Below are 15,323 nucleotides of genomic sequence, written 5' to 3'. Positions count from 1 at the left end.
TGTTTTTATCTTTGTTATCAATGTGTGACATTGTTCATTTAACCTTCTTAATGATATGTCTCTTGTTCCGGAGTGGACTGGTATTTTTCTTGAACAAATCAAACTCTACTGTTGCAAACCAGAGCGCATTTTACGAGTCGTGAAGTTGATCAACCACTGTTAACATCATTGTTGATGGAGCTATTCTTACCGCCTTACATTTTCAGTTTTGTGAACAATGTGTGGCAGTATTATATAATGCTTGTTTTCACACAGCATTTTTAGATCAGTCCAATCATCATAAGTTGTTACTTTGATAAACTTTGTGTGGTTTGAGTGTGCATGCTAAGGATTTTGCAATATCAGCATATTGACTGGTAAGGCTTGGTCCTAGTCTGACATATGCATGCACAGAAAGAAAGGCAGCGATCCCATTCCAAGGTGGCTAAGGTGATAATGAAAATTCCATTTTTGGATTAACACAACCCACAAGACATAAAAGAAAAGACCCCAGTTGCCTGTCTCTTGTTTTATGGTCTACGATTTAGTTTACTACACAGCTAAAAGTCTGCAGTGATGTAGCATAACTGGCTAGTAACTGCAGTGCAGCACTTCTGTTACAGTGTAGTTATGTCAGTCGTGTTGCAGGCATGATTAAATCATGTGCTACGGTTTATTCAGCCTGTATATGTTAGTTGTTTTCTACTCTCATCATCAGAAAAAAGAGAACGGGATAACAAAATAACCATTACAGTCTGAATAAATCGTAATATCTGAGTTTAATCACATTTAGGAAATCACGACATAAGGCTGCCATTCAGAAATGATATGAATTGAATTTAGCAACTGAATAGCACTTTGCTAAAATCAAGGAGCTGCCTCAAAAATGAGTTGAAACAGCTTTATCCTTGTGACCTTTGATTACCAGTGCAGTTACACTCATGAATTGGCATGGCTGTAATGGTGGTGCTACATTCCTGTTACATTTCTACACTGGGTTAGCTGTAACAGTGCTGCACCATTCCTGTTACACTCCTGCGCTTGCATGACTGTAACAGTAGTGCTGCATTTCTGCTACATGCATGCCCAACATGACTGTAACAGTGCTGCAGCATTCAAGGTGCATGCCAGTCACAGCAGCTATGCTGCATTACCGCGGTTACTTTCCAGTTACATTGCTGTACTGCAGGGCTGTTACACACATGCTACATGACAGGTGCATACCAGCCTAGCTTCAGTGGTGTATCATCAGAGGTATGTATATGAACTTTCTAGAAAATAATGAAAATGATTTCTCTTGATCAAGACGTGTACAAGATGGATCCAACACATGTCCACCTATTCCCAAAATACAGACATCATAACATTTTGATTAATTGAATGTGCCAGTAGTTACTAATCTTTACGGCCCTGATAAGGCTTTTGCAGCCTGAGGTCGTACGGTGGAAGGGCCCGAGCGTGCAAGGGCCCGTACGCCGTACGACCAAGGGCCACAAAAGCCGTATCAGGGCCGTAAAGGTTTTATCATATACCTTATTGAATGATAAATATGTAGCTTACATAATATTCAACATTGTTAAGGAGATAAAAATGCATGCGGTATCATTGACATACATAATGACGTTATTTGTTTACCTGCAGAATTCTAGAAAGCGCAAAGCAACATGCATACAATTACGAGACCAACAGAAATCCAGGCTGAAATGGAGGTGTTAGAAGGACAAAAGCATGATGTCAATTTCTTGTAATTTATACTGAACAGGCACGCACTTGGTATACACAGGATTTCACTAGAATTTAGAAACAGAAGCGGTTGTCACCAGCGCGGCTACACTGTTGTCACGCGCAACTATGATTTGAGCGAGCAGACGTTTTCCTAATCCAGCGCTGGCTTTGTGTACGAATGGAACGTTTGCGGATAACACAGCACGTAGCAACCAGAATCGAGGTAGTTCAGAAATGCATGTGATTGCCCATATTTGGGCGCTGAACTCTCAAACTTTTACAATTCTTTCCTGATCTACCACTTGTGAAAGCTTTTGGAGTGAGAAATATTTTAACCATCTCAGTTTATCGAAATCAAAAATTTTATTTTTCCTTATGGAGTTAACACAGGGATGGCAGCCATTTTGAATTTCAAAAATCAGTACATGTTAGGTAAATTGTTTTTCTAGTATAAAAATTTGCATGATGACCCCCGATTTTTATTCTTGATTTGGTAAGAGTATTGCTGAAAGTTTCATTATGGAAAGTTTGAACAAAAGTTTAAGTCTTTCACTTTTGAGGTGCATATTGAAATTTGTTAAATAAGCTCATGAGCAAAATTCAAGGTGCATACTACCATAAATTGAAATTCGTTAAATCTGTACATGAGCAAATAACAAGTATCTAACACTTATCAAATATTCAGCATAACTAGACCTAAACTTGACCAACACACTTCAGAGGTCCAGTCCAAATCAATGCACACATATTCACGTATTCATATACAGCCTCATTACAGAAATTCATTCAATATACAATTGAGCTGATACTCCATATGTCATGCTGATCCAACTTTCAGCATAATTAGACCTTAATAAGTATCAAAATATACCTAAGAAATCCTTGATATTTTATGAATTGGAATTTTATGTATGATCTAATGTACAATAATTTTCTTAAATATGCAATGAGCTTATAATTGGTAATCCGAGCTCACCTAACTTTTATCATATTTAGACCCTAGAACACTTTGAGTGCTTCCAAAGTTATGTCAAATTTGGTTCTTGAGACTTCCCACACACACCATCATCTAATTGGATCTAGATCTCCCCATGTTATGCTATGTGCCAAATTGCATAACATTCTGATTGACAGTTTTCTAGTTATGACCAGAACAAAATCTGTCTATGGATGGACAGATGGGCAGACAGACACAAACACACACATAGACATTTTGGTGATATTGGACACTATTTGGGTCTCTGGCCCACATTATCCAAAGATGAATTAAAATGTACCTTCAGGAATGTTAGTTACAATATCATCATCTCCTTCTTCTCTCTTGTCTTGTGATCTTTCTCCATGATTACTCTATGAATAAGAAAAGTAATTGAAGACTTAGAATTTTACAAATTACTCTTACAAATTAACAAATTCTCAAGACAAGATGTGTTTCAGAGTACACTTCCTTTTAACAAATTTGATTGAAACTGATCTGCTCAGACATGTCTGCAAAAAGACTACACATGAACAAATCTGGGTAAACTGGCCAATGGTTCTAGACATAAAAAAATTACAACCATGGCCAGGTGGCAGCTAATTTGAATTATATCATACCAGTATATTGATGGCGCAAATGCAGCGATCTGATTGGTCGAGACGTGAAAAGAACCATGGTATATTGGTGATATACCAGGGTTGGCATACGGACAAGCTCTTAGCTTGAGCAAAACCCGTTTTTGACGTTCCATGCCAGAATTTCAATATACTGTTATGATATAATAACAATAAATCACACCCAGCAACAAAGTGTTTAGATATCAATTTTGAGTTTTGTCCAGATATGTACAGGACATATCTGTCATGGGCAGATACCGGTATGTTAGAAGATAGGCATTTTATTTTTAGAGATATTTTTATTTAATATCTAGTTCTGTTGCCTGTCTTCTTGGCTTCTGAGTTCCCTGTCATAAATTGGTTTGTCCTCCGTAACTACACATCAAAGTGCTTCCCACTCTTTGTAAACACTACTTTGCAACAGATATGGCCTTACACATATATCATTGGTAAAAATACTGTATTTATTTCTTCCAAAGAATCCAAGAATAGCAGGCCGTCATGCAATATTTGAATGAAAACGCTTGAAACAAGAACATTTGAATGAAAATGGTTTAAACATGATGGAGAACTATTGTGTACAGGATGGAACGGGATAAATCAGACTCAATCTAGAAGTCCTAGCTTCATGGGGACTTACTACTGAACTGAAACCCTTTCATCGCCAAAATGTGCTATCCCCTGTTTGAAGAGAATGGGTATGGTGAATTTACTATACTTAAAAACTATCTACTGTTGATTGACCAATCAGAGTGCTCAATTCAGGGTGTTTTATTCACTCGTAAAGCCTTGGTCACCAAATTCCAGAAACAAATTCCAGCGCCATAGTAAAGTACTGTCCAATCAAAAGTGAACATGTCATATTCTGTAGACATCTGGTACGTTTTAATATTCAAATTTGGTAACACAGCGGAAACCAGCTGCAACACAAAATCTGCTGTGCCCTAGGGCATTTATATAATGTGCCCTAGGGCATTTATAGGATGTTCCATTACATTGGAAAGCTATTTCACAAATAAAAGTTTTAATTCATATCCTAAACATGTTACATTGACAAAGGGGACAGTTGACGTAAACACATTGAAAACGAAAATATATCAGTTAGGGGCGATAGTTTTTAAGTCGGATAAAACCCTCATACTCGGGCTCTTCTGGTATATAAAGTCCAACCCTACGATAAAATGTCTCGGCCTGCGGCCTCGACATTTTATCGTTGGGTTGGACTTTATATACCAGAAGAGCCCTCGTACTCGGGCTTTATCCTATACATGAAAAACGGGAGAACAGGATAGACAATGACGGATATCTGCAAGTGAACAACAGACCAGAACTGATGTACTTACCATAACTCTGTCGTCTTGTGTTCTATGTCCTCTGTTATCATGTCTATCACTACCTCGTTTGGTGTGCTCAACTGAAATATTGTGATCTTGTTCCTGCTTGTGACTGTCTGATCTATTATCTCTTGACCTGTCAAGACTTCTCTGTCTTCCTGACTGATGTTCCCTACTGTTAGATCTATGCCCACTTGTTTTGTGATGAGTTCTATTGCCATCTCGGTTATCTCTGCTAAGATCTCTGTTATCTCTGATGCGCCCTCTATCATCTCTGGAATGACCTCTACCATCTCTGCCTCGATCTCTATTATCTCTACCACGATCTCTTTCATATCTGCTGTGATCTCTCCTTCTTTGTGAACGTCTTTGATGTTTGTCGTCCTCATACTGCAACTGATACACCAATGTAATGTTTAGACAAACTGACAACAGTTTGGGCAACTTTAAATTCAAATTTACACCAACAGTGCCTGTGACTTTTGAAAATTTGTCTTGAATCACAATACGATGAATGCTGATATTGACAAGCACCTCTATTTCCTATTATCAGTAATACCAAATACCTGTACAGTGATGAAGCAATGATTTGAAAGTGGCTGGCAACAAAACTTGAAAAAATATTTTTCAAAAATTTGAATGTACAATTTTTGTGCAAACTTTATTATCACTAGAAGCTACACATCTAATTTGAAAATTGGAAGCTAGGTGAGCAGTATAAAACAAATACTACCAGTATAGTACATACAATGCTACATACGATGATGCATACAGATAGACGACCAAAACTAGACAGCTGCTACCATTATTTATACCGGTATGTGGCAACTGGCTGCTGGAAATGATTTTTTGACCCAACAGAAAAATCAGCCCCAAAAATTTGAGTTTGCAAATTTCCATATCATAAGAAGGTTTAAATTAAATTATTATCATTTCTTACAATCTGACAAATAAATGAATATCAGACTCAACATCACCTCTTATCTCACTTAATTTTCATTCATTTAACCAAGGTTAAACAGAGTAAAACAAACATACCTAAAGGTACACTGTAATTTATATCCTCATACTGAAGATGAAGCATGTCACTAGCTGATGATTAATCATTAGCCGTATCTTTTGGCATTTCATTTCATTAAAATGGTTTTATACTTAATGCAACTTACACTATGTAAAAATGCTTACCAAAGGGGTACAACGCAACATGTTTCAAACACTGGCAAGAAATGTACAACTTAAATTTTAACAACTGAGTAATTTTTGAGATACTACTCAAATAAGGCTACTGCATGTATAAATGCAAGCGTCTGAATTCAATCAACCAAAGCCAGCACCAAGGATTGAGATAGTGACATTTTCACAGACAGTATGGCTTCATAACAGGATCCAAAACATCTTCTCTGAAGATACAGCTGATACTAGTGATAGGGCTTTCATAGGATGAGTTCCTGCTAGTTGGTATGAATATGATGGCTTTCATAGGATGAGTTCCTGCTAGTTGGTATGAATATGATGGCTTTCATAGGATGAGTTCCTGCTAGTTGGTATGAATATGATGGCTTTCATAGGATGAGTTCCTGCTAGTTGGTATGAATATGATGTGGATTATCTGTTATCATCATTTATGACATAGAGAAAAATAAATGCTGAATGGTACTTTTTGCAAAGTTTGGTAAACACACATGCTGGTGTCTATGGTATTTGTAAAATTTTATGTTGTTATCTATGGTATTGGTAACATTTTATGTTGTTATCAATGGTATTGGTAACATTTTATGCTGTTATAAATGGTGTTGGTAACATTTTATGTTGTTATCTATGGTATTGGTAACATTTTATGTTGTTATCAATGGTATTGGTAACATTTTATGTTGTTATCTATGGTATTGGTAACATTTTATGTTGTTATCTATGGTATTGGTAACATTTTATGTTGTTATCTATGGTATTGGTAACATTTAATGTTGTTATCAATGGTATTGGTAACATTTTATGTTGTTATCTATGGTATTGGTTGTATGTTGTTATCTATGGTATTGGTAACATTTTATGTTGTTATCTATGGTATTGGTAACATTTTATGTTGTTATCAATGGTATTGGTAACATTTTATGTTGTTATCTATGGTATTGGTAACATTTTATGTTGTTATCAATGGTATTGGTAACATTTTATGTTGTTATCTATGGTATTGGTAACATTTTATGTTGTTATCTATGGTATTGGTAACATTTTATGTTGTTATCTATGGTACATGTATTGGTAACATTTTATGTTGTTATCAATGGTATTGGTAACATTTTATGTTGTTATCTATGGTATTGGTAACATTTTATGTTGTTATCAATGCTATTGGTAACATTTTATGTTGTTATCAATGGTATTGGTAACATTTTATGTTGTTATCTATGGTATTGGTTGTATGTTGTTATCTATGGTATTGGTAACATTTTATGTTGTTATCTATGGTATTGGTAACATTTTATGTTGTTATCAACGGTATTGGTAACATTTTGTATTGTTATCTATGGTATTGGTAACATTTTATGTTGTTATCAATGGTATTGGTAACATTTTGTATTGTTATCTATGGTATTGGTAACATTTTATGTTGTTATCTATGGTGTTGGTAACATTTTATGTTGTTATCTATGGTACATGTATTGGTAACATTTTATGTTGTTATCAATGGTATTGGCAACATTTTATGTTGTTATCTATGGTATTGGTAACATTTTATGTTGTTATCTATGGTATTGGTTGTATGTTGTTATCTATGGTATTGGTAACATTTTATGTTGTTATCTATGGTATTGGTAACATTTTATGTTGTTATCAATGGTATTGGTAACATTTTGTATTGTTATCTATGGTATTGGTAACATTTTATGTTGTTATCAATGGTATTGGTAACATTTTATGTTGTTATCTATGGTATTGGTAACATTTTATGTTGTTATCTATGGTATTGGTAACATTTTATGTTGTTATCTATGGTATATGTATTGGTAACATTTTATGTTGTTATCAATGGTATTGGTAACATTTTATGTTGTTATCTATGGTATTGGTAACATTTTATGTTGTTATCAATGGTATTGGTAACATTTTATGTTGTTATCTATGGTATTGGTAACATTTTATGTTGTTATCTATGGTATTGGTAACATTTTATGTTGTTATCTGTGGTATTGGTAACATTTTATGTCGTTATCTATGGTGTTGTAACATTTTTGCTATGTCAAACATCATGTCTGAATCAAATATCAGTAGAACCAACTAGGATAACAGAAACATAAGTAACATTTATCATCCTGCCATTGTCAAAAAAACACTGTAGTTTCCATCAAACATTGAAGATATAAAACATAAAAAGTCCCGGAATTACCAACAATTTTCAAAACAGAAACATAAGTAACATTTATCATCCTGCCATTGTCAAAAAAACACTGTAGTTTCCATCAAACATTGAAGATATAAAACATAAAAAGTCCCGGAATTACCAACAATTTTCAAAACTTAACCCTTTTCCTGCCAAGTCCGAATTTCACCACCAGGTCAAGATGGTTAAAGTTAATGAAATACAACATAAAGCTGTTGAAAACATAAATACTGTAAACTAGATTTTTTGGGACTAAAGATGCTAGAACAGACCAAGCCAAGTGGGTGAAAATACGTCATGTTTTGGCTTAATACTGCTTTTTACTGACTAAGCGCTGATGGGGAAGTCATGCTGTCTGACAGGAAAAGGGTTAATGTACATTTTTATTGTCAATAAAACATATCTGTCCCTTCATTTGTAGTGTCCTCCACAGCTTGTAAAACAGAGGAGTGATCAACATTATATAATTTACTTAGTCTTTTGTTTTGTGAACATGTATTTTTGGTATGATTATTAGAATAACATATCAAATATATTGCTAAAATAACAGAAGGGGGAGCTACCCCATCCCATCATTTGTGGAGAGCCCTGATTTGAATTAGTACATGATAACATAGAATAATTTTCAGATCTCTTACTTGAGCTCTTAATGGACTTCTTTCTCTTACATCGGAGAGTCCATCATCATAAATGACTCCTTCATCTGTCATGATACCCCTGTCATCGTAATAGTCTGTATTTTTATAATCTTCCCTATCATCATAAGCAGGTATATCTTGATCCATACCTCTCTGCATACCATACATGTCATCAGGCCTGTCATAGAAATCATCTGTTGTATGTCTATCAATGGGTAATTGGTCTTCATAATTTGCAATGGGTGACCTTTCATAGTACAGATCATTTTCATGAGTACCATTTGGTCCTGGAAATACATCATCTTGAAGTACAGGTCTCTCTAGATTAATGGGATTGTCATACATATAATCAGACTGTATTCCCGGCATGGATTGTTGATTGTCTCTGTAACTCATCTCAGGATGAAGATCCATACCAGTACTACTCAAAGTTGATTCTACCCGCTGCCTGATCTCTTCAAGACGTCTATCTTGATTTTCTACATCTCTCATCATCTGTCCCATTTGAACTTCATTCTGTGAAGCAAATAGTCTGTTACGATCTGTGTAGCCCGGGTCATACAGTTGTGATCTTGTTGAACGTTGATTCATGATTCCACAAATGTGCTTTCACTTATATTCTTAAGACATTTAAATTTGAGTCAGTATTCTTCAGCTGCCTAAATTGGATACAAACATTAAAACAGTGTGTTACAAAGAGAACATGTACATGATAACTAAAATGGTTTCAAATGTACAAGATTTTCTCTTCTGTAAATACTTTAGTAGACACAGTCGTGTGCAGGTACTCCGTACCTCCACCCCCGAAAACACGACTGCGAGCAGTCTGTACATGAGTGAGCGGTTCGTGAGTTTTTGAGTTGACAGACATACTATACGTACACACATACATACATGCATACATACATACATACAGACGCCATCAACTTCAGCTTATATGATAACCTCACATTGGTGTACCAAATGTGAGCTAAAAAGCCATGCCGAACATGTTAAAACCCTGCCTACATACGCAAACTTCCCCAGTGATCTAATTTAAATATTCATCACTCAACTTTATTTGCATGCATAATACTCTAGTAGCCATGACAATATCTGTCAATCAACAGCATAGCTGAGACAGTCAGTTTGGGATCTCCATCCAGTTTGGGATTGTATAATTGAATAAAATTCTCTAAAGTGTCTCTTTTCTCACGTTTCAATACAATGCCGCACTCATCAGAGCACTTTTCCACGGCTTCAGCAAATCAATAATGACGACAGTTGTTCCATGTTGTAGAAACTGGCTTTAACTCAAGGGTATCAGGAACAACGGGAAATCCCAAGGTGTTTGTTGAAGTTCGCTTGTAAATAAGCGAATTTCATGTCAGCTAGTACAAACAGCAGACAGTAACATGTCTGAATAATGCAATGTGATTGGCTCCAACATAAAATTGTTGGAGCCGGCTAAATGTACAGACTGCTCACAGTCGTGTTTTCGGGGGTGGAGGTATGGAGCACAGTGTTTCAGCTAGAGAGGGGAATGGGGGGATTCCCCCTCTGTTGACATGTTGGCACCCCCTAGTAATTTGTCAAGGGGGGACCAGCCCCCATGAAATGTTGCCAGTCACACCTTCGAGATACAAGTAGAACACATGAACTGGTGAAATACCCCCTAAATTTTCTGGTAAAGGGGGAAAATCCCCTTTGCTGATGCCATCCTGATGAAACACTGGGAGCACCTTCACACAACTGTGCTTTACAGTCTAATGCTTTAGGGGCCGTGGATAATTAAAACACGCGCACAGTAAACGCAACTTCTGTGCTCAGGGGGGAGGGGGTTTCGCTGTATTTCGACCACCGTGCGCAAAATCACACTACAAGTTTTTCTATCGCAACATCTCTCTACAAGTTTTTTCTGTATCGAAAAATATCGCTATATTGTTTGGCGTGTACCAGGCAAGTACAGCACCGGCGCTACACAGCATTCTTCTGACATACTTGTGATGATCAGTGCATGAGTAACGTAACTTAACAATCATTTTGGATACACAGTTTCATTTTTTGCTCACGTGTTGACACACATGAGCATATGTCGCAGCGATGTCTGTCTGTCTGTGTGTCTGTGTGTCTGTCTGTCTGTCTGTGTACTCAATATCTCAAAAACGGCTGATTAGATCAGAATCAAATCTGGTACATAGATTCAGTTTGTAAATTGCAAAAACTGATTAGTTTTTGGTGGGTGTGGCTTGCTTACTTTTAGCTCATTTGCATAATTAATGATTTTAGAAAAACTGATATATATTGACAATGACTGCACACAATTTGATGAGATTCGCCACAAATGTTGATCACACCAAGATATATCAGCTTTGAAAGATATTAAGGGGTGACGTAAAAGATAATTACTAATTTGCATGTTAAATGAAATTTCCTAATTAGGAGTATCTATCTGAATTTACTCGATCAAAATTGACGAAACTTGGTACACATATTGAAGATACTATGATTTATAATTATTGAAAGTCATTAAGCATTTTTACTTCATCCAAATCCTAATTTGCATATTTAATGACCTTTTAAAATTAAGGATATATATTTGAAGTTACATGACTAAAATTTATGAAACTTGCTATGTATATTAAAGATACTATGATAGAACATTATTAAATGTCATTAAGCATTTTCAAATCAGCCAATTCCTAATTTGCATATTTTATGAACTTTCCTAATTTGGGATATCTATCTGAATTGACGAGACCAAAGTTGATGAAACTAGCTATGTACATTAAAGATACTATGATAGAACATTATTGAAAGTCATTAAACATTTGAACTTTAGCCAATTCCTTATTTGCATATTTAATGAACTTTCATAATCAGGGATATTTATCTGTATTGACTAGACCAAAGTTGACGAAACTTGCTATGTACATTAAAGATACTATGATACAACATTATTGAAAGTCATTAAGCATTTTTACTTCATCCAGCTCCTAATTTGCATATTTAATGAACTTTTGAAATTAGGGATATATATTTGAATTTACATGACCAAAATTGATGAAACTTGCTATGTACATTAAAGATACTATGATACGACGTTATTGAAAGTCATTAGGCATTTTTACTTCATGCAGCTCCTAATTTGCATATTTAATGAATTTTTGAAATTAGGGATATCTATTTGAACTTACATGACCAAAATTGATGAAACTTGCTATTATGTAGGCTAACATTGAAAGGCATTAAGCATTTTTGCTTCAGCCAATTCCTAATTTGTGTATTTAATGAACTTTTCTAATTAGGGATATATACTTGGATTTATTTGATTAAAGTTGGCATAACATGCTATGTACATTGATGATTATACCAGATTAAACCAATATTGGAAGTCATTTCGCACTTAAGTTTTCATGTCAGCTAATTTATAGTTTGCATATCTAATGAGCTTTCAAAGTTTGGAATATATAGTTTGAAGGACTTGACAAGAGGCAATTACACTTGCTATATAAAGAGGTGATACAGTGAAAGCAGTGAAAGAAATTAATTATTTCTATTTCAGCTAATTGCGTATTTGAATACTTAATAACCTATAGAGTTAATCCGTGGTGAATATTGTTCACTATGTTGATCATAACACTTTAAATGGCAAAGGTTCAAATTTACACATAACTGCAATATATAATGAAACATGTGAGCATTTACAGTTCATATCTGGTTAATCTCTATTTTTCAAAAGCTCCAACGACGGGAGGGGGAACACCCCCCTCCTTACCTCCCCCGCGACCGCTTCGCACCACATCTTTGACCTCTTGTAAAAAAATCTTGGGGAGAACACTGGCCATGTCCTGGCTCCTAAAATGTCAAAATTCAACCAATCTGCAATAAACTTGTCCAGGCATCTCTGAGTAATGGCTCTTGACATAACGCCAGATGTGAACCAAAAATGCCCCGTGTTCAGTATAGGAGAGACTTCATATAATTAGCTATTGATACTGCTGAATGTCTTTCTTGACTGGTAAATCTTTGTGTGATCAACATCTGCAACAAGTGTCCTCAGATTTAGTGTAGTCATTCAGGATATAGATCTCTCATTACAAACATTGTTTCCCTGTTTAGCCAATCTGGGCTGCCACCCTAATCACAAAAGGTCATTAATTGAGTCAATTATCATATCACACTAATTAGAAAAGTTCATTAAATATGCAAATTAGCAATTAATTAAGAACATATTGCTTAATAGTTTTCTTTACTATTATAACTGATCAACTATTATTACAGCTCATCTGATAAATGTCTTCTGTACACACCTAGATGGAATCTGACTACCAATGGTCACCGGTCCTCTGCAGTAGCTCCTGTCTTTCGGAACTCTTTACCGATGGACATAAAAGCTCTCCTAATCAACATTTTCAAAACAGGCTTAAAAACTTTCAGTTTTTACATCTTCCAGTGAGCATTTTCATTGTAACTCTAAGCATCAATGAGAATTGTTTAACTTTGGATATTTAGCGCTGGACAATGTTGTGTGCTAAACATCTACAGTGTATACCAAGTTTTATCTAATTTCCCGCAGTACATTTCCCTAATTACAGAAATATATCACTGATCATATGCAAATTAACGATAGCAACTAAATGACACGATCCTGCTAAATGTTTTTGCACAGAGTTACACCTTTGGTATATACAGGGTATATCAAGTTTCATCAAATCTACTAGGCTTTATGACAAGAGAGATGATTTCAACTTTAGTTTCATCAATTTTCCGCACCTTATCAGTAATATTCCGCTCTCACCAGCTTATGGGGTATACATTTCCCATATTATTTGATATGCAAGAGCATGCAGTTCATATGGTGATTTTGTGGAGATATTCAGCAATCTCTCTTAGTAAAACTGTTAAACCAGGGTTACACCAGAGAAACACTTGTCTCTACATTCAAATGCTTTTTTAACAGGTATCACAAGTTGGTGGATAAATACAGTATCTCTCTTTGACAAATGATTGCTGATGGCATCGGTGACATTGGACCTTAGTTAGTGACCACTACCTATTTGACTTAAGTACAGATTGATATATGGCGGGTGCCACATGTGGGGTAGGATGTGCTTACTATTTTCAAAACACCTGACATCACTTCTTGGCCTTTTGGCCAAAGGTCCATATATTTTCCTTTCGTGAATTTGATTTTGTTGTGTGTACCGGTGCTTTACTGTTTGTCAATCTGCTTTTGAAAACCACAATACCACTGAACTTGCCCCTCCCTAAAAACAGAACTGTCCCTTACTTTTGCTTGAACTAATCTAAATATCTGATTATTACTGAAGATTTCTACCAGGGAAAACATAGACAAGTGTTTTCCACTTCTTCAAACTAACCGATGAAATTTCAAAAACATGCCTGTTTTTATGAAAAAAAATTGGCAGATATCAATCAGAAAATTTAATACTTTTATTAAATCACCGCGTCCGCCGGATTTTCCTATGAGAGTCAGCAGGGCTGTGGTTGGGAAGGCGTATAAAGCTGGGAACACACAAGTGCGGTATACTCAGTGTGACAGTTTTCGGGGCAGATTGTCCATGTAGCCGACATGAACACGAAGTGTCTGTTACCGGCTACCAAAAACTATGAAAAATAGTAAAGAATGAGCTACAAAATCACTATGAGTTTTAAGTTGCAGGTAGGATAAGTCTGTGCCTTTGTATAAAATACTATGAAAATAGTAGAAAGTGAGCAACCAGCTGAAAGTTAGTCGAGGAGACCTTAACCGCATATCATTTGCATCTCATTGTCGGCTACATGGACTGTGTGCCGTTTTCGGACAACCTCAGTTTTCGGACATTTAATGACATGCTGTTCGTTGTACTCACTTCACTCTGTATTTATAGCATTTTACAAGTCATATGACAGCATTTTTTTTCGGTAGAAGCTATTTTGGGCACTAGAAATTTGGTGAATTTAGCCACACTGTACGATACAAGGTGTTGAATGCAACACACAGAGACAGCCCATATTGTCCAATATGTAAGCGCCCATACACGTCGAAATATTGCCTCGTCCATGGATTAAACGTAACTAATTTATAACGAAATAGTTTCTAAACACATCGAAATTGAAATTAAGTGTGTGAAGTTTCAAAATACCAATATTTAACCCCTATATATAATCATATTCCAAATACAATGTTCGATTACTGAGATAGCAGTCCGATTGTAACGCCCTCAACATGGGGTCAAAAATTTGGCAACTTTGACTCCCTAAATACCACTTCTGTCGTGTTAACAGTTTGAGGATAAACACAATAAAATTTCGAAGGGTATGGAAATAAGATGTCTTACTGCTCGTCATTTATGAAACATCTTTGAGCGACATTCACTACCCTGTCCGAAAACTGTCACAATGAGTGTACGCAGGACTAATGGTGCCTATGGAGCACACAAATAGGGTGACCGGACGAGAGGCCCTCCTATTCCTTAACAATCGGGGCTGACACGAAAACTCAGAGAGTGGATGATCGAAATCGAATACTTAAAGTGGGGCTCAGTTAGTGATAAGTTGTACAAATTCACCTTAATTATGCAACAGTTGTGCACATTTATGTCTTTAAACAAGGTAATGGCGACAAAATCTTGAAGTTTACGAATGCACTTTGTCAACAAACGTCAGAGGGGACGCCATCTTGGA

The 15,323-nt window shown here is 35.8% G+C and overlaps 1 protein-coding gene across 2 annotated transcripts in view; it reads right to left on the bottom strand.

The window, feature by feature from the left end:
* Window positions 1-15,323, bottom strand: part of LOC139150999 (uncharacterized protein DDB_G0283697-like) — a 29,330-nt gene that overhangs the window by 10,873 nt on the left and 3,134 nt on the right. The window contains exons 2-4 of one of the 2 annotated variants that reach the window (XM_070723524.1): window positions 8,655-9,170; window positions 4,644-5,030; window positions 2,982-3,054 (exon numbers count right to left, since the gene is read on the bottom strand). In XM_070723524.1, coding sequence (XP_070579625.1) covers window positions 2,982-3,054; window positions 4,644-5,030; window positions 8,655-9,158 — 964 coding nt within the window. In that variant the 5' untranslated portion in view covers window positions 9,159-9,170. Of the gene's footprint in view, window positions 1-2,981; window positions 3,055-4,643; window positions 5,031-8,654; window positions 9,314-15,323 lie in introns of both variants that reach the window. The other variant, XM_070723516.1, reaches the window with a different exon arrangement.

This window comes from Ptychodera flava, chromosome 2, assembly GCF_041260155.1.
Source record: "Ptychodera flava strain L36383 chromosome 2, AS_Pfla_20210202, whole genome shotgun sequence".
In the NCBI taxonomy this organism is placed as follows: domain Eukaryota; kingdom Metazoa; phylum Hemichordata; class Enteropneusta; family Ptychoderidae; genus Ptychodera; species Ptychodera flava.
Note: the sequence above shows the minus strand (reverse complement) of the source record. Positions and strands in the feature narration are given on the sequence as shown.